The sequence below is a fragment of the Ranitomeya imitator genome, chromosome 5, assembly GCF_032444005.1.
Source record: "Ranitomeya imitator isolate aRanImi1 chromosome 5, aRanImi1.pri, whole genome shotgun sequence".
Classification (NCBI taxonomy): domain Eukaryota; kingdom Metazoa; phylum Chordata; class Amphibia; order Anura; family Dendrobatidae; genus Ranitomeya; species Ranitomeya imitator.
In genome coordinates this window covers 367,904,514-367,924,752 of record NC_091286.1, presented here as the reverse complement: position 1 = coordinate 367,924,752, position 20,239 = coordinate 367,904,514, and the positions used below count along the sequence as shown (strand labels likewise).

Below are 20,239 nucleotides of genomic sequence, written 5' to 3'. Positions count from 1 at the left end.
ATGTGGGCGTGGCCAGCAGGATGCGTGCGTGACTTGTCTCCTTCCCCTGCTACTTGTTTGCTGGACTGGGCGGGCCCTGAAAACACTGTGGGCCCCGTCGCAGTCGCGACCCCTGCGACCGCAGTTGTTACGCCCCTGTATAGAGCCCTATGATATTGTAAGTTTGGTTTAGTCAATCGCATGATATAAAGTCATAAGTATCAGACTGCTCATCATTTCCTTAGCTTCTTCATTATTTTGAGTTTTAGCAGGCATTGCGGTACACATATAGGCCATGGTTGTATGGAGAGAAATGTGAATTGTAGCGTAGAGTGAAAGACCAAACACTATCATTTTATGGCTATTTTCCTTGCTCTTTAAAGTAGTTGTCCTGACTTATATATTGGTGACCCATAATAAATAATAATAATAATCTTTATTTATATTTCGCTTTAATTATTGTATTGTTAACGTTGTTACTTATAACTTCTGTGTTTGAAACTGTTAAACTGTAAAGCGCTGCAGAATATGTTGGCGCTATATAAATAAAGACTATTATTATTATTATTATTATATAGCGCCAACATATGCCGCAGCGCTTTACAGTTTAGCAGTTTCAAACACAACAGTCATAAGTAACAACGTTAACAATACAATAATTAAAACGAAATAAAATTACCCTGCTCGTGAGAGCTTACAATCTACAATGAGGTGAGGGAGATACAAAGTACAGGTGTGTATTTACAATGGTGTATTTACAATGATGGTCCAGCCATCTTCAGGGGGTGGGGGATAGATGGAGATGGTGAATGGGCTACACACACACACATAACATGACTTTGATTGCACTGAATGCGATAGGCCGCTCTGAACAAATGTTTTTTGAGCGAGCGCCTAAAACTATGCAAATTGTGGGTGGTCCTAATATCTTGGGGTAGAGCAGTCCAGAGGATTGGCGCAGCATGGGAGAAGTCTTGGAGTCGGGAGTGGGAGGTACGGATTAGTGCAGAGGTTAGTCGAAAGTCATTTGCAGAGCGCAGCGGTCGGCTAGGCCGATAGACCGAAATGAGGGAGGAGATGTATGGGGGTGCCGCACTGTGGAGAGCTTTGTGGGTGAAAACAAGTACTTTGAATTGTATCCTGTAATAAATGGGCAGCCAGTGTAATGACTGGCGAAGAGCGGATGCATCTGAGTAATGACTAGCCAGATGGATGACCCTGGCTGCTGCATTAAGGATAGACTGGAGAGGGGAAAGTCGAGTAAGGGGGAGGCCAATTAGTAGAGCATTACAGTAGTCCAGGCGGGAGTGGATCAGGGCAATAGTGAGGGTTTTTGTTGTTTCCATGGTGAGAAAAGGGTGGATTCTAGAGATGTTCTTTAGGTGTAAGCGGCACAAGCGGGCAAGAGATTGTACATTGGAGATGAAGGAGAGATCGGAGTCAAACATAACACCCAGACAGCGCGCCTGCTGCCAGGGTGTTATTATGGTGCCACCCACGGAGAGGGAAATGTCAGATTTAGGGAGGTTAGTAGATGGCGGGAGCAGAAGAAGTTCAGTTTTGGAGAGATTGAGTTTCAGATAGAGAACAGACATGATGTTGGAGACTGCAGACAGACAGTCAGTGGCGTTCTGTAGTACAGCGGGGGTAAGGTCAGGGGAGGATGTGTATAGTTGTGTGTCATCAGCATAAAGATGGTACTGAAAGCCAAATCTGCTGATGGTCTGTCCAATTGGGGCCATTTAGAGAGAGAAGAGAAGGGGACCAAGAACTGAGCCCTGAGGTACCGCAACAGTGAGAGGAAGAGGAGATTAAGTGGAGCCAGAGAACAGAACACTGAAGGAGCGGTCAGAAAGATAGGAGGAGAACCAGGAGAGAGCATTATCCTTAATGCCAAGTGACTGGAGCCTAGAGAGTAGTAGAGGGTGGTCAACAGTGTCGAAAGCTGCAGAAAGGTCGAGAAGAATGAGCAGAGTGTGGTCACTGTTACATTTTGCTGTCAGAAGGTTTTGCTGTCATCAACAGGTTTGGTCATTAATATCAAATCGTTGAGGGTCTCTTTTACATATTCCCAAACTTGTTGCACACTGGGCGACACACTTGGGTATGTATACAGTTTTCTTTCGATGCTAACCACAAGTGTTTGATTGGGTTGAGGATTGAGGACTCTAGGGGGGATTACAACACCTCTTCATTGCCATTGAACCATTTATTTTCCAATCTTGACCTATGCTTCCTGTTGTTGCCCTGTTGGAACACTATGTCGTCCTTTTCATACCCCAAATGCTTGGGTGTATGAAGTAACTCATCTTGTAGGATACTCACATATAACTTAGCATTGAAAGCACCATCGATCCTGGTCAAGAATCCAAAGCCTTTAGCTGTGAAACAACCCCATATCATCAGGCTTCTTCCACCGAACTTGGCATTTCCTTCAATTTCTCAATCTGTTAGCCCCTTTTTTCTCTTGATTCTTTCAGACCCATTTGCACCTATCATGGCCTAGTCTATTGACTTTTGTGTCATCACTTCAAATCACCTGTTTTAAATCTTTAAATGTCCACTGTTTTTACTTGTTTGCAAATTTGAACCAACGCCTCTTATGATGATATTGAAGTTGAGGCTTCATGATACCATTCCAGACTTATGTAACATGCTCCACATGGTGCTTGCGTGAATGTTCATGATCTCACTATTATGAAGCATACGAGCCATCTCCACTGCTGTGTTTGTCGCTCCAGAACTGATAGATCTTGTGATGAGACGTCTTGTTGACTCCGATATTTTGCCTGGAATTCCACCTTTTGGCTTCTGAATGGATGGACGGACTTAATTTCTTATTCTTCCAACTGTCATGGGACTCACATTATCCTGTTTTGCAATTTTCTTGGCCAAGAGACCGCTATCGATGAGCTGGATGAGCGCTGTTTCTCTTGTCTTGGTAAATCGTCTTCATGGCTTCTCCTCTATTGAAACTAATGACCTTTCACTTGGGAATCAACCTAATAGCACACTGAGCTATTAGGAAATATGAGAACAGGTTGCATTTTATAGTATTCAGGAAGAAAAATATTATTCAACCACCAGGAGAAAAACAGTAACAATGCAGTGACATGACAAGAATCTGCATAACTAATCATATGCTAAACAGTTGCAAGTCAAATTTTTGTATGAGATAGCCAAGATTATTGTGTATAAAATGATGGTAGTCTCACGATTAGTGTTGAGCGATACCGTCCGATATTTGAAAGTATCGGTATCGGATGGTATCGGCCGATTTCCGAAAAATATCGGATATAACCGATACCAATATCCGATACCAATACAAGTCAATGGGACACAAATATCGGAAGGTATCCGTAATGGTTCCCAGGGTCTGAAGGAGAGGAAACTCTCCTTCAGGCCCTGGGATCCATATTAATGTGTAAAATAAAGAATAAAAATAAAAAATATTGATATACTTACCCTCGGATGGGCCCTGCTTTTCTTCCTAAGAATGAGCGCTTTAATGACCTTTGATGACGTCGCGGCTTGTGATTGGTCGCTGAGCGGTCATGTGACCGCTCACGCGACCAATCACAAGCCGCGACGTCATCGAAGGTCCTTAACGCGCTCATTCTTAGGAATGAGCGCATTAATAACCTTCGATAACGTTGCGGCTTGTGATTGGTCACGTGAGCGGTCACATGACCGCTCAGCGACCAATCACAAGCCACGACGTCATCGAAGGTACTTAACAAGCTCATTCATAGGAAGGAAAACATGGCAATTGCAGCGGTGACAACCAGGGCCCGTCCGAGGGTAAGTATATCAATATTTTTTATTTTTATTCTTTATTTTACACAATAATCTAAATCCCGATACCGATTCCCGATATCACAAAAATATCGTAACTCGGTATCGGAATTCCGATACCGCAAATATCGGCCGATACCCGATACTTGCGGTATCGGAATGCTCAACACTACTCACGATCAAATCAGTAGTGGATGTCAGGAAAGCACCAAAACAGATCACAGCTGACTGGTGTTGGTATGGTGATAGCAGGTCATCAATATCTAAATCCAAGACAACCACTTTAATAATTTGTTTTATTATTTAATGCTAACCTTTAAGCTGGGTTCACTTTTCCAAATGGAGAATCCATTGCAAATTCCAGTATAATTAATGAAAAAAGTAGTAAAGTATGCAGAGATATTTTTTCTTGTAGAACAGCAGGCACCATAACGGGACCCTATTAAAAGCCATTGGTGATCATCATGTAATGGATCCATCACCTTATTTGGGGTAATTTTGGCTATGTTATAATAGGAAACCATAATGCAAATATAAACTGCACTTTAGTCATAATGTATTTCTGTGAAAAGTAAGAAGGTAAAAGTTATGCACATTGTTTCTGTAGAAGCCTAGAATGATATTTATACAGTCTTATTTCCGCTGATAAATGTTTAAAGGGAATCTGTCAACATAACCTCTACCCCCCCAAAAAAAACAAAGCTGTTTAGTTGATTAATTTACTCTGTGAAAGTTAATGTCATCCACGCCTTTACTGAAGAAATCTGTCACTCCCTGACTGAAAAATCAATGTTTTAATTCCTTTTCAACTAAGGTTTAAGTGCCCTGGGTGTGAACAGAGCACTTTCCTTGCCACTGCCTCCCCAGCTCTATTATCTGCTTATGTCTAACCTTTCACTGCTTGACTAACAACTCATTGTCTTGCCTACACAGCTACTGTCAAATGGTGGAAGGCCGGGTTGGGTAAGAAACAGAGCCAATGGCAGTTTTTTTTAGTGATTATTCCACCTGACCTTTGCATGCTTCAGCCCAGGAGATGCATTTTTGATAAATATTAAGTTTAGGGTCCTATCAGAGAAAGGATACCTTGCCAAGACTGGTGAGCAAGCGTAAATTGACCAATTTATTTTAATTTTTTATATTTTTGTGTGGGAAGCAAAGCAAGGAGGCAAAGACTTGGGAAGTGCTTTGACATGCTTAGAGCACTTAAGCCTAATTTGCGTGTAAATTTAAACAGTGATTTTTCATTCAGGGAGCAGGAGATTGCATAATTAAAGGTATTTTAACAATATATTTCGGAAAACTATATGGCCATATAAACAATTTAGAGCGGAGAGTTGATGGATCGTTCTGACAGATTCCCTTTAGATAGAATAGTAATCTCTGCTGTAATCCTTTCAATGCATTTATAATTTATTTTCTTAACAGGGTGATCCAGGTTCAAGAGGCCCTCCTGGGATCCCTGGCAAAGAAGGGCCAAAGGTAAGTTGACAAAGTGAGTACTAACCAAAATGTCACATACAGTACATCATTACATTTACAAGCCATAAAAATACATTGTACTAGATTTATTAGACTACCTGGAATTAATTCAACCTAACATAAAAAAACAAATCTTAGTGATCAATTTAAGATGAAGTGATCAAGATTGGTAAAATAAACAGGTTGTCAGGGCCGTGCAATGACACTGACAGCAGTTCAGCAGCAGTACATTTATTCTACACAGATCAAACGAAAAATGTGAGGAGAATAGAAAACAGATTGTTGATCAGCATGTCATGATGAAAATATATCATACAGAGTATTCAGTTCATCTAGACACTGGCTCAGATTGCGGACCACAGATTCGAATTCAGATGACTGGACAATAATGAATCACTCACTGCTTCTCCCTATTGTACCTGTGAATAGCTAGATGACTTTCTTTTCCTCATCTTATCTACTCGCATATTTATCATGTAAACTATTATTTTAGCATCTTATTATCATAAATCACTTTCGTAATGAATTATATTAATTTCATTCAACAATAAAACCCCAACGGATGCCTACGATTTAGCCCTTTGATGTTCTTCACAGCAGAACTCATAAAAAATACAAGTAAAAAATCATTTTTGGTCGGAAGGTTTTATGTGTATGAATAGTGTATGACAGATTCTCTGGTAACTCTGCATGCTACTAAAAATGAATTGTACAGTTCATTTGAAGCAATACAGTTAACAGAGCTTGAAATGAACTACAATGATTGCTTGGTTGTTGGATTTTCTTTCTAGGGTATCAAAGGTGAACGTGGCTTTCCTGGCCTGTCGGGAGAGAAGGGTAACCAGGTACTGATGTTTTCTTCTTTCATCTAAATATTCATTCTGCAATGTCCATCCAGAGTGTGTTTGTACGGTAAATACGAACTAGTTGCAATGGATCCAATGAAGCAAGGAGGAAATAAGTAAATTGTTCTGTAACCAGAGTCGATAATATAATTGTATTTTTCTAATTATGCATGTTTATGGACCAGGCAAATTTTGCAGAATGTATATGAACATTAAGTTACAGCATTCTATATGATTTCATACAAATTAATGTCAATGTCTTACCTTCAAAAAGATCAAATATTCCACTGAGTGATTCTGATTACATATAATTTACATATCTGTATGGTCAACAAAACCGATCATAACAATTATACAACAAAATATGTACACCATATATAGGTAACCAAAAATATTATTGGTAACTAAATATACTATAAGTATATACTCCATTTGCTATATATACTATAAATATATACTATGCTTAACCAAAATACTACAAAATGATTTAAATGTTTCAACACTGTTATATGTTTAAAATCTACCATGAAAAATATTAATTGAAGGAGTTATCCACTAATAAATATTGACAACATATCGTTTGATCCAAGCTGTGGATGTACTGGATGTAATACCCCCACTGAGCCAATACAGATGATCTAGTGGTCATCAGTATTAGATCATTGGGGGTCCCACATCCAGTACAGCCGATAATCAGCTGTTATTGGCTCCAGTGGTAGCTGGATGCAGACATTCAGCAGAGCTAAACAACAATAATGTGTAGTGGCCTCTGCTGGGTAATACAGGATATGTCATTATAATTTTTTCTTGGACAATCCTTTTAAAACATTAAAGATGTTATCCGGGCCTTTGCCTACTTTTTTCTGTGGGGCTAAGAACGTACAGGTAGGTAGTTGCTCTGTCAGCTCAAAGTGGTAACAATACAGACCATTCCTGATGGTCATTCTGTGGTTCCTGGTGACATCACATCGACAGAGCAGCTTCATCTTTTCCATTCTGCTCTGCTAAATCTGTATCTCTGGCAATGTCATACTGATTAACAGCCAGCTGCCTGATTGCTGGGAACCAGCTGTTAATCAGCATGAAATTCGCAGTGATGCCCTGTCGACAGAGCAGACCGGAAGAAGAAGAGTTGCTCTGTTGATTTGACGTCAAATGAAGCAGCAGAATCACCAAAAGCAGCGGTCCTTGACCTCTCTGAGCTGGCAGAGATCAACACCAGGCAGAACAGGCAGATAGTTAGTAACTAGTTTCCTGTATATTCTTAGACCCATAACAAAATATCAGCAAAGCCCAAGATGACCTTTAAAACATATTTCTGTCACCTGTTTTTACATTTTAGCTTGAAACTGTTGGATTAAAAAGTTCAATAATTTGGCATATACAATGAGATGTTTTACATAATAAAATATTTTATACCCTGTGTATGTTTTGGGTGAAAGAAAACAATTTAGAATCCGATAGATTGGTTTTCCATTATACTAGGATTTGCCATAACACTTGGTATCTGGGTTATAGCAATTGTGAACCCCAGGGCAATAGCGTTATCACTTGACAGTGTTTTTAACCCTTTGTTACTGAGGTTCATTTTTGTGCTTTTTGTTATCAACGTTTTTATTTTTCTATTGACATAGCCAAATGAGGGCTTCTTTTTTTATAGCACAAGTTGTAGCTTTGATAAGCCAGAAAAAATATTCCAAGTGTGGTGAAATCGTGAAAAAAAATGCATTTGCCTAGTTTTTGGGTTTTGTTTATTAACATAGTAACATAGTAACATAGTAACATAGTTAGTAAGGCCGAAAAAAGACATTTGTCCATCCAGTTCAGCCTATATTCCATCATAATAAATACCCAGATCTACGTCCTTCTACAGAACCTAATAATTGTATGATACAATATTGTTCTGCTCCAGGAAGACATCCAGGCCTCTCTTGAACCCCTCGACTGAGTTCGCCATCACCACCTCCTCAGGCAAGCAATTCCAGATTCTCACTGCCCTAACAGTAAAGAATCCTCTTCTATGTTGGTGGAAAAACCTTCTCTCCTCCAGACGCAAAGAATGCCCCCTTGTGCCCGTCACCTTCCTTGGTATAAACAGATCCTCAGCGAGATATTTGTATTGTCCCCTTATATACTTATACATGGTTATTAGATCGCCCCTCAGTCGTCTTTTTTCTAGACTAAATAATCCTAATTTCGCTAATCTATCTGGGTATTGTAGTTCTCCCATCCCCTTTATTAATTTTGTTGCCCTCCTTTGTACTTTCTCTAGTTCCATTATATCCTTCCTGAGCACCGGTGCCCAAAACTGGACACAGTACTCCATGTGCGGTCTAACTAGGGATTTGTACAGAGGCAGTATAATGCTCTCATCATGTGTATCCAGACCTCTTTTAATGCACCCCATGATCCTGTTTGCCTTGGCAGCTGCTGCCTGGCACTGGCTGCTCCAGGTAAGTTTATCATTAACTAGGATCCCCAAGTCCTTCTCCCTGTCAGATTTACCCAGTGGTTTCCCGTTCAGTGTGTAATGGTGATATTGATTCCCTCTTCCCATGTGTATAACCTTACATTTATCATTGTTAAACCTCATCTGCCACCTTTCAGCCCAAGTTTCCAACTTATCCAGATCCATCTGTAGCAGAATACTATCTTCTCTTGTATTAACTGCTTTACATAGTTTTGTATCATCTGCAAATATCGATATTTTACTGTGTAAACCTTCTACCAGATCATTAATGAATATGTTGAAGAGAACAGGTCCCAATGCTGACCCCTGCGGTACCCCACTGGTCACAGCGACCCAGTTAGAGACTATACCATTTATAACCACCCTCTGCTTTCTATCACTAAGCCAGTTACTAACCCATTTACACACATTTTCCCCCAGACCAAGCATTCTCATTTTGTGTACCAACCTCTTGTGCGGCACGGTATCAAACGCTTTGGAAAAATCGAGATATACCACGTCCAATGACTCACCGTGGTCCAGTCTATAGCTTACCTCTTCATAAAAACTGATTAGATTGGTTTGACAGGAGCGATTTCTCATAAACCCATGCTGATATGGAGTTAAACAGTTATTCTCATTGAGATAATCCAGAATAACATCCCTCAGAAACCCTTCAAATATTTTACCAACAATAGAGGTTAGACTTACTGGCCTATAATTTCCAGGTTCACTTTTAGAGCCCTTTTTGAATATTGGCACCACATTTGCTATGCGCCAGTCCTGCGGAACAGACCCTGTCGCTATAGAGTCACTAAAAATAAGAAATAATGGTTTATCTATTACATTACTTAGTTCTCTTAGTACTCGTGGGTGTATGCCATCCGGACCCGGAGATTTATCTATTTTAATCTTATTTAGCCGGTTTCGCACCTCTTCTTGGGTTAGATTGGTGACCCTTAATATAGGGTTTTTATTGTTTCTTGGGATTTCACCTAGCATTTCATTTTCCACCGTGAATACCGTGGAGAAGAAGGTGTTTAATATGTTAGCTTTTTCCTCGTCATCTACAACCATTCTTTCCTCACTATTTTTTAAGGGGCCTACATTTTCAGTTTTTATTCTTTTACTATTGATATAGTTGAAGAACAGTTTGGGATTAGTTTTACTCTCCTTAGCAATGTGCTTCTCTGTTTCCTTTTTGGCAGCTTTAATTAGTTTTTTAGATAAAGTATTTTTCTCCCTATAGTTTTTTAGAGCTTCAATGGTGCCATCCTGCTTTAGTAGTGCAAATGCTTTCTTTTTACTGTTAATTGCCTGTCTTACTTCTTTGTTTAGCCACATTGGGTTTTTCCTATTTCTAGTCCTTTTATTCCCACAAGGTATAAACCGCTTACACTGCCTATTTAGGATGTTCTTAAACATTTCCCATTTATTATCTGTATTCTCATTTCTGAGGATATTGTCCCAGTCTACCAGATTAAGGGCATCTCTAAGCTGTTCAAACTTTGCCTTCCTAAAGTTCAATGTTTTTGTGACTCCCTGACAAGTCCCCCTAGTGAAAGACAGGTGAAACTGCACAATATTGTGGTCGCTATTTCCTAAATGCCCAACCACCTGCAGATTTGTTATTCTGTCAGGTCTATTAGATAGTATTAGGTCTAAAAGTGCTGCTCCTCTGGTTGGATTCTGCACCAATTGTGAAAGATAATTTTCTTGGTTATTAGCAGAAACCTGTTGCCTTTATGGGTTTCACAGGTTTCTGTTTCCCAGTTAATATCCGGGTAGTTAAAGTCCCCCATAACCAGGACCTCATTATGGGTTGCAGCTTCATCTATCTGCTTTAGAAGTAGACTTTCCATGCTTTCTGTTATATTTGGGGGTTTGTAACAGACCCCAATGAGAATTTTGTTACCATTCTTCCCTCCATGAATTTCAACCCATATGGACTCGACATCCTCATTCCCTTCACTAATATCCTCCCTTAAAGTGGACTTTAGACAAGACTTTACATAGAGACAAACCCCTCCTCCTCTCCGATTTTTACGATCCTTTCTAAACAGACTGTAACCCTGTAAGTTAACTGCCCAGTCATAGCTTTCATCTAACCATGTCTCGGTTATTCCCACTATGTCAAAGTTACCTGTAGATATTTCTGCTTCTAGTTCTTCCATCTTGTTTGTCAGGCTTCTGGCGTTTGCGAGCATGCAGTTTAGAGGATTTTGTTTTGTTCCAATCTCCTCACTGTGGATTGTTTTAGAAATGTTCTTACCTCCCTTCTGAGTATGTTTTCCTGGGTCGTCTTTGTTCGAGTCTAATGTTTTTCTTCCCGTCCCCTCTTCTTCTAGTTTAACGCCCTCCTGATGAGTGTAGCGAGTCTTCTGGCGAATGTGTGTTTCCCAGGTTTGTTGAGGTGTAGTCCGTCTCTGGCGAGGAGTCCATCATACCAGTAATTCACACCGTGGTCCAGGAATCCAAATCCTTGTTGTCTGCACCATCGTCTTAGCCAGTTGTTTGCATCAAGGATCCTGTTCCATCTCCTGGTGCCATGCCCGTCTACTGGAAGGATAGAAGAAAAAACTACCTGTGCATCCAGTTCCTTTACTTTCTTCCCCAACTCTTCAAAGTCCTTGCAGATTGTCGGTAGGTCCTTCCTTGCCGTGTCATTGGTGCCAACATGTATCAGAAGAAATGGGTGGACGTCCTTGGAGCTGAAGAGCTTTGGTATCCTATCGGTCACATCCTTGATCATCGCACCTGGAAGGCAGCATACTTCTCTTGCAGTTATGTCCGGTCTGCAGATGGCTGCTTCGGTGCCTCTCAGTAGTGAGTCTCCCACCACCACCACTCTTCGTTGCTTCTTGGCTGTACTTTTTGCTGTCACTTGTTGCTGTGTGCCCTTTTCTTTTTTGCTTGCTGGTATTGCTTCATTCTTAGGTGTGCCATCTTCATCCTCTACAAAGATTTGATATCGGTTCTTCAGTTGTGTGGTTGGTGATTTCTCCATGGTCTTCTTGCTTCTTTTGGTCACATGCTTCCACTCATCTGCTTTTGGAGGTTCTCTGACACTTTTTGCACCTTCTGTGACCAGTAGAGATGCTTCTGTTCTGTCTAGAAAGTCTTCATTCTCTTTGATGAGTTTCAAAGTTGCTATTCTTTCTTCCAGACCCCGCACCTTTTCTTCTAAAAGGGCCACTAGTCTACACTTCTGACAGGTGAAATTGGATTCTTCTTCTGGTCGATCTGTGAACATGTAGCACATGCTGCAGCTCACCATGTAGGTTGTCACATCTGCCATGTTGCTCCTAGATCCTGCTGACTTGCTGTGTGTTTTCCTTCTTGTGTAATCTACTCAGCCAAGCTCTCTTGCAATAATGTCCTACAGGCAAAAATTTGGTGATGCTTTCGAAGCAGCTGGTCCCGGCTGTACCCAACGATCTTCTAGCTTAGGGAGACTTCGCTTCTCCCAGAAGGCACCTGGAATATGCAAATTAGCCTCCTGAAGCTTGAATCCCTGGTTTGGTGATGCTTTCGAAGCAGCTGGTCCCGGCTGTACCCAACGATCTTCTAGCTTAGGGAGACTTCGCTTCTCCCAGAAGGCACCTGGAATATGCAAATTAGCCTCCTGAAGCTTGAATCCCTGGTTTGGTGATGCTTTCGAAGCAGCTGGTCCCGGCTGTACCCAACGATCTTCTAGCTTAGGGAGACTTCGCTTCTCCCAGAAGGCACCTGGAATATGCAAATTAGCCTCCTGAAGCTTGAATCCCTGGTTTGGTGATGCTTTCGAAGCAGCTGGTCCCGGCTGTACCCAACGATCTTCTAGCTTAGGGAGACTTCGCTTCTCCCAGAAGGCACCTGGAATATGCAAATTAGCCTCCTGAAGCTTGAATCCCTGGTTTGGTGATGCTTTCGAAGCAGCTGGTCCCGGCTGTACCCAACGATCTTCTAGCTTAGGGAGACTTCGCTTCTCCCAGAAGGCACCTGGAATATGCAAATTAGCCTCCTGAAGCTTGAATCCCTGGTGTTTTTTTAGATCAGAATGATTACAGAGAAAACAAACTTGGATTATTATTATTTCTTTTTATTTGAATGGTGAAAAGAAAAACGGCAGCGATGGGGGGATTGTAGCAGGCTCTCAGCTGCCGTGACAAACCATCAACACTCTGTGATCGTTTTGTGAAAGGATGTAGGGGTGTGATGAGCGTTCTTTTACTTGCTGGTGTCAGAGTTTGACAGTGACTTTGAAAAAACGTAAACAATGTGATCCAATTGCTGCTATTACAAGCAGACTACAGCACTGATTTTGCCATTACCAAAAAGTAGTAATACCAGTAGCAGGGACACACCTATAGAATAGAAACAATTAACCAACAAGAGAAAGAGGTGAAAAATGTCTTCACAAAAAGTAAATACTTTATTAATATAAAAACATATATGATAACAAAGTTTAAATGAAAAACAAAGTGACTCAAAAGAGGGTTGCAATCACAAGCCTAAATTACCTGGATCTAAAATTTAAATGACAGCGGAAGTATGATGCCAGACAGAATTATAAAGAGAACTTACATAGTGTAACTGATTATAGCAAAACCAGACCACATATTACTAAAAGGAAAGATTGGGCTGTTAGCACTAAATAGTGAAAAAAAGCCCAAAACCTGGAAACAAGGCAACCTGTTATGACCTGGTGGTCAGGACAATAATGGACCTGGTGGTTAAGAGCACACGGAATGACCTGATAGTAACTGATAATAAAGGACGAGATCTGGGACGTGGGAACTCTGCTGGCCGCAATCCCTAATCCTATCAAACACACTAGAAATAGCCGTGGATTGCGCCTAACGCTCCCTATGCAACTCGGCACAGCCTAAGAAACTAGCTAGCCCTAAAGAAGGAAAATAAAGCCTAGCTTGCCTCAGAGAAATTCCCCAAAGGAAAAGGCAGCCCCCCACATATAATGACTGTGAGTAAAGATGAAAATACAAACACAGAGATGAAATAGATTTAGCAAAGTGAGGCCCGACTTACTGAACAGACCGAGGATAGGAAAGGTTACTTTGCGGTCAGCACAAAAACCTACAAAAAGACCACGCAGAGGGCGCAAAAAGACCCTCCGCACCGACTCACGGTGCGGAGGCGCTCCCTCTGCGTCCCAGAGCTTCCAGCAAGCAAGACAACAATAATAATAGCAAGCTGGACAGAAAAATAGCAAACCAAAGAAATACAAGCTGGAACTTAGCTTCTGCTGGGAAGACAGGTCACAAGAACGATCCAGGAGTGAACTAGACCAATACTGGAACATTGACAGGTGGCATGGAGCAAAGATTTAAGTGGAGTTAAATAGCACAGCCTGCTAATGAATTAACCTCGTCACCTGTGGAAGGAAACTCAGAAACACCCACCAGAGGAAGTCCATGGACAGAACCAGCCGATGTACCATTCATGACCACAGGAGGGAGCCCGACAACAGAATTCACAACAGCAACCCACTCCATATCAGAGCTAAATAACACGGAGAAAGAGGAGTATAACGGGTATAAATTATTTATTACATTATCAAAAGAGAAGATCATACATAGTAACAAAGAATAACATTACACATATAGATACCAATAAGGTGCCCAAGGATGGTAAGAGGGAAACAGGTAACCACCGGTGTGTGATATGTCCCTAATAAAGTAGCCAGTCTGACATGGTCAGAATACTGGTAATAGCAGAGCGGCAAGTCACCGCCGTAGTAAAAGATAAAATGTCTACATATATTGTTTGCGCAGGACTTACCACAAATTGCAGGGCAATAAAACACACCGAGCTGGAACCAAAATGGAATAAAAAGCCCCCGACGCGCGTTTCGCTTGGAAATGTGCTGCTTTCCATCCTTGTGCGCCTTATTGGTATATGTGTTATCTATATGTGTAACGTTATTCTTTGTTACTATGTATGATCTTCTTCTCTTTTGATAATATAATAAATAATTTATACCCGTTATACTCCTCTTTCTCAGTGTTATATAGTGTAACTGATGTAAAACCTAGTGGTGGTGAAGCCCTGGTTGCCCCAAAGCGCGTTTTGCACAGCTTCATCACAGGGAGTGTTCTGATTGTGTTCTCTTTTAAACTTTATCATATGTTTTTCTTTATATTAATAAAGTATTTTTTTAGACATTTTTGCATCAGTTTCTCTTGTTGTTTAATGATTTTAAGTGGAATACAACAGTGTAAGACACGCATCTACCAAGTATGATGCAATGTCAGCTCCTGAGCCTCTTTTCTTGAATAGGATGTACTATTTTGCATTATGTCGAAAAGTGGTGAATATACAGTTTTTCTTTACTATTCAATGTGACGCTATCTCAAAGCTGTCATATTTGAAAGTGTCTCACAGCCTAAAAATGTTCTGGAATTTCAGTTGAGGGAATGAATGAGGATTTTGGTTAGGCTAAGGAATATGGAAATAAATAACAATAAATACTGTTATATCTGGGACTTTATTATGATAAGACATTCAAAAATTTCAATCAACTATTTTTTTGTTTATGCATGTTTGTGTTTTTATTCTTAGGGCACGCCTGGAATTCCTGGGATATCTGGCATCACAGGTCCCCCTGGACCACCTGTAAGATTTTTACCTATACCTCATAAAAACTAAATGTATCACAGAATACATACAATGCAAAGCCTCATTCACATATATATTTGTGTTCTTTCCACATTTTTCACACAACTTATACCCATTGAGTTCTTTGTGCCTTTTCATATACACATGATGTTTGTATGAACCTTATGATCTGAATGATCTGATTTGTGGGTTATGGGGTCAGTGAAATGAACTGCATGCCGATGCCATCCATGTTGCATCCTAGAGTAATTTTTTTTACTGTCTATTGCTCTGAATCTTGGAACCTTCAGTTTTCATTTTTTAATATGAGAAAAATGGAAGCCACACTGACTGTAAAAACAGATTGACAAAGTAAATGAATTCAGCATAATAATGGAAAAACAGTCCATTTTTTCTTGTGTTAAAAAAAAAATTGACGGACTTTTGAATCCGAATTAAAAGATGCCTGTTTCAATTTAATAATTAATTACATTGTTGCTTTGATTTTCCAAAAAGTTGGTAAAACAAGAGCTGATTGGTTGGCATGGACAACTAAGCAACCTTAGATAGCCCCAAATCCCTACTATGTTCTCATTTGGACAACAACCAATCAGAACACAGTTTTTATTTTTCTTATAATTGATCTCTAAAATGAAATTTATGTAATTGGCTTCTATGGGCAAAGTGACCAATGTTAAATATTTTATGACCAGTCCATTCTACCCCATTCCTGACCAGGCACATTTTATAGTTATTTAAACAGCTTTTGCCTCTTTGTTTTTATGATATATGGGGTTTAATTTTTATGTAATTATTATTTTTTTTGCTGAAATTGAAGAAAATTGTAAAGAAGAATAGAAATTGTGTATATTTTTCATTTTTTTTAGCTTTATAACCACAATAGACAGCTACTAAACATTATAAATTGTGTTCCCTTTTATATAGAAATTATTTTTATATATTGGACATATTTTTTTGTTAACCCCTTAAAGAACGCTGATACGCATTAAAACGGCGGCAGTCAATGGGCCTTATTCCCGCATTGCTGTTTTAAAATGGCGATCTGGAATAAGGGTATAACACTCTGTTAGGGATCAAGTTCCCACCTCTGCACAGGGGGAATTTCAAGCCATCTCCGCTGCGGTCTCCCATTTTTCTCCTGACGCAGTGGAGCCTGCTCAGCGGAGGCGTCGGTCCCAGCATCTTACTCAGTCTGACACTGTGCAAAGGGTTACTGCTGCCTTTCCAGCTTCTGCCATTGTAGCCAGTACTGGTCAGCGGCGAGCAGACATCTTTGGAACTAAGTCCTACTTTTCCCCTTCTGAGCATGCCCAGGGTAAGGTTTCTCATTGGAGATCAAGGGTCACATGCTCAGGTACTGTAGCAACTCCCATTGGTCCTCTAGGAATGTCCTGAAGTTGCTCAAGTTCTGTGGCAGCCTCCCATTGGTCCTTCTGGGAAGGTCCTGTAGTTGCTGCGGCTATAAAAGGTTCGCATGACCGCACAACCATGTGCTAGTATCAATCTAAGTTATGTGCTTTGCGCCAGTGTGGTTATGTGTTTATGTATTCCCGGCTGAAATAAGCCCCTAGGATACGGTCACCTCCGGTGAGGAGATTGTGTATTGTGTATGTATTCAGGGACCCGGCTGAAATAAGCCCCTAGAATACTGGCACCTCCGGTGAGGAGATTGTGTGTTTGCATGACCACTGACTCCTATCAGCTCGGCAGTTAGCTTGTGCTCCTGTGAGTCTAACAGGGCGCAGTGCTTTACTTTCACGGCGACTCTGTGAAGTAACATAGTTACCTTATACTGCCAAATAGTGCCACCATTTACTAGCAGCAGGTTCCTCATGCACGGTGGACCACAGGCTGCGAATGCACCAATAATAAACATCTATATTTACTTGGTGCGTTCCGCTAGCCCTAATACACCCACCAGCATTGGAAAGTCTCTGGGGTTTCAGCTACTGGGGGGTAGCTGAAACTCTAGAAAGCATGATCAGAGTTTTTCCGGGCCTATTACGACAAGCTGCGGTCGCCAATGATACGGCCCAGCCCATAGACGCCCCCAAGCTGACCAACCTCAGAAGGCGTGGGGCGTGCATCCCCGGAGGACGCAATACAGACCCTTTAAACCACAGAGGGGGACCCAGCCTACCCGAACTAGGGAAGGGCAGAGACTGGGGTTCTGTGGCAGCTGAGCATGTGGACAAGGAAAGAGACACATAGGACTATATTACACCACACAACTTCAGGTATGGAGAAAGTAAAGTTTACTAAAGTAAAGCCACACAGTACATAAACAAAACATGATGATGTCAGGCTCCCGATTCCACACCTCAGAAGGGTACCACCCAGTGGACCCCAAGGCACCAATGGATCACCGAGGCACACATATACAGGACATCAGGACACAGGCAGGACATCAGGGTACACGAGGACATCAGGGCGCAGGCAAGACATCAGGATACAGACAGGACATCAGGACATCTGGACTCAGGAAAGACCTCAGGACATCAGGACACAGGCAGGGCATCAGGACACAGAAATACTGGACAGACATCTGGGACACTGGCGTGGCAGCCCAGGTCCTCAGCTGGGACACTGGCGTGGCAGCCCAGGTAATCAGGTTAAATCAGGACATCAGAGATACCGGATAGGCATCTGGGACACTGACGTGGCAGCCCAGGTCGTCAGCTGGGACACTGGCGTGGCAGCCCAGGGTATCAGTTACATCAGGATATCAGACACAAGGAGGACATCAGGACATCAGGGAACAGACAGGATATCAGGACATCAGGGTCCATGAGGTCATCAAGACACAGGCAGGACATCAGGGTACAGACAGGACATCAGGACATTTGGACCCAGGGTCATCGGCAGACATCAGACAGGAGTCGTTCGGTTCCAGACAATCGGCACGACCTACAGGCACCACCAGAGTCATCAGGCTCCAAGCTCCAGACAGCGGTCATCAGGTTCCAGACTGCGGTCGTCAGGCTCCGGGCATCGGACCTAGGAAGGAACTCAAGTGTGATGGTGCAAGCACCGCCGTACTGGACATGAGCCAGAAGGGGTTAACACCGCATGGTAGTCAGAGCACAGAGTAGTAGATGCTCAGCAGAAACACCGGTTTCAAGAGACTCAAAGTCACTGAGAATGAGGCTCCAGATGCAGAGGGATTCCAGGAACATAATCACAGCAGACACAGTTCAGACAGGTTCAGGTATAGGACAGGTACAGGATCAAGGATTCGGGCCTGGATATACCACCTCCAGGACAGGCGCCAGAACAGAACAAAACAGGAATCAAGGCAAGGACTTTAGTTGCAAATCATAGACAGGAGAGGTGCAGGAACACAAACACACATAGCAAAGTTCAGGAGCTTTGTGAGTAGCTCAGGTCCTGCCCATAGGGCAGGGGAACTTTATATATGAGCTGCCCCAGAGCAATTGGCTGGGGACAGCATTTGAAGTACAAACCCTAACCCAGATAAAAGCAGAGAAGGTGTGGCCGTGCATGCCCTAAGCTGTTGTGAATTCCGTTCTTGGGCTCCCTCCGGTGGTTGTAAATGGCACTTTTGTGAATTTTGCCCTTGGGCTCCCTCTGCTGGTTTTGATTGGAACTGCTGCTCCTTGGGTTTAGCTTTAGCAGCTGCTTTCACTAATCGTCTCTCCTGGCTCTGCTATTTAACCTGGCTCTAGTCTTCAGCCTATGCCACTTGTCAATGTTTTCAGGCTGGATTCACATCTCTGCTTGGATTCTCCTGGTTTCCTGACCAGTTCTGCTAAGATAAGTTCTGGCTTTGCTCATTTCAGTCCACATGTTGTGGACTTATTGTTCTGTGCATTCTATTTTTGTCCAGCTTGTCATTATGGATTTTTTCTGTTAGCTGGAAGCTCTGGGAAGCAGATTTACCCTCCACACCTTTAGTCAGGTGTGGAGATTTTGTAAACTCTGTGTGGATTGTTTTGTAGTTTTTATACTGACCGCACAGTATCCTTTCCTGTCCTATCTATCAAGCTAGACTGGCCTCCTATGCTAAAATCTGATTTAATCTCTGAGTATGTTATTTTCCCCTCCTCTCACCATCAATATTTGTGGGGGGCTATCTTTCCTTTGGGGATTTTCTCTGAGGCAAGATAGGTTTCCTGTTTCCATCTTTAGGGGAAGTTAGATCTTAGGCTGTGCCGAGGGGTCTAGGGAGCGTCAGGTACCCCCCACGGCTATTTCTAGTTGCGCTGCTAGGTTCAGGGTCTGCGGTCAGAACAGATACCACCTCCTTCAGAGCTTGTCTCATGTTGTTCCTAAACCACCAGATCATAACACTAAGCACACACAGAAACCATTACAGCACAAACAGTGCAGGATCTGAGGCTCAGGGCACCTGACTGAAACTGTAAGCACTGACCCACATGGAAAGTCATGCACCAGCTGCAAATGACCTCACAACCCGTGGACAGCTTCACAGCAGCAACCAGGGACCGAACATGAGGAAGGTGTGCAGCAGGGCAAATACCAAAAAACCCATGTATGACTGCGCAGCAGAGCAGGGAACTGAGAAGGCTCCATCCAGATAACAGCCAACAGTATCCCAGCTCAAATCAGGGGGAAAAGAGTAAAGGGTTAAAGCAAACATATGCATTGTCACGCAGAAAACCAGATACAGACAGAACAGCATGACAGGTCCCCAATCAAGTAGAAAAAAGTGTGCCTGCTATTAAAAACATTTCTCTCTCTTCTGACATGATATACATGTCAGAGGAGAGAGAAATGAGGTCGCCAAGCCACCATCTCAGTACCTCTGCCATCCTTCAATCCCTCCAGCTTTGTCCCCAGCCCTCTGCCAACTTCCTGAAAAAAAAATGGTGGGTGCATGCACAGTGCACCCCTTGGGATCGACCGGCTGACACCCTGCAACATCGGGGATTTTTCTTATTGGTTCATTTTGATCACTGTGATAGACCCTATAAAGGTTATCAAAAGGTAGTAATTAGTATGCCATCCCCCTCGTTTCAGTCCTAATAGTCATGTTACTCTTTTTATTTCATAATGATTTCTTTTATTCTTTTCCATTATGGTTAGGGTT

At 42.0% G+C, this 20,239-nt stretch overlaps 1 protein-coding gene across 1 annotated transcript in view; it reads left to right on the top strand.

Annotated features, from left to right (window-relative positions):
- COL19A1 (collagen type XIX alpha 1 chain) overlaps positions 1–20,239 on the top strand; it is a 1,728,692-nt gene that overhangs the window by 1,356,372 nt on the left and 352,081 nt on the right. Inside the window, exons 34-36 of the mRNA XM_069726653.1 lie at positions 5,203–5,256; positions 6,048–6,101; positions 15,112–15,165. Of these exons, the coding sequence (XP_069582754.1) occupies positions 5,203–5,256; positions 6,048–6,101; positions 15,112–15,165 (162 nt within the window). The remainder of the gene's footprint in view (positions 1–5,202; positions 5,257–6,047; positions 6,102–15,111; positions 15,166–20,239) is intronic.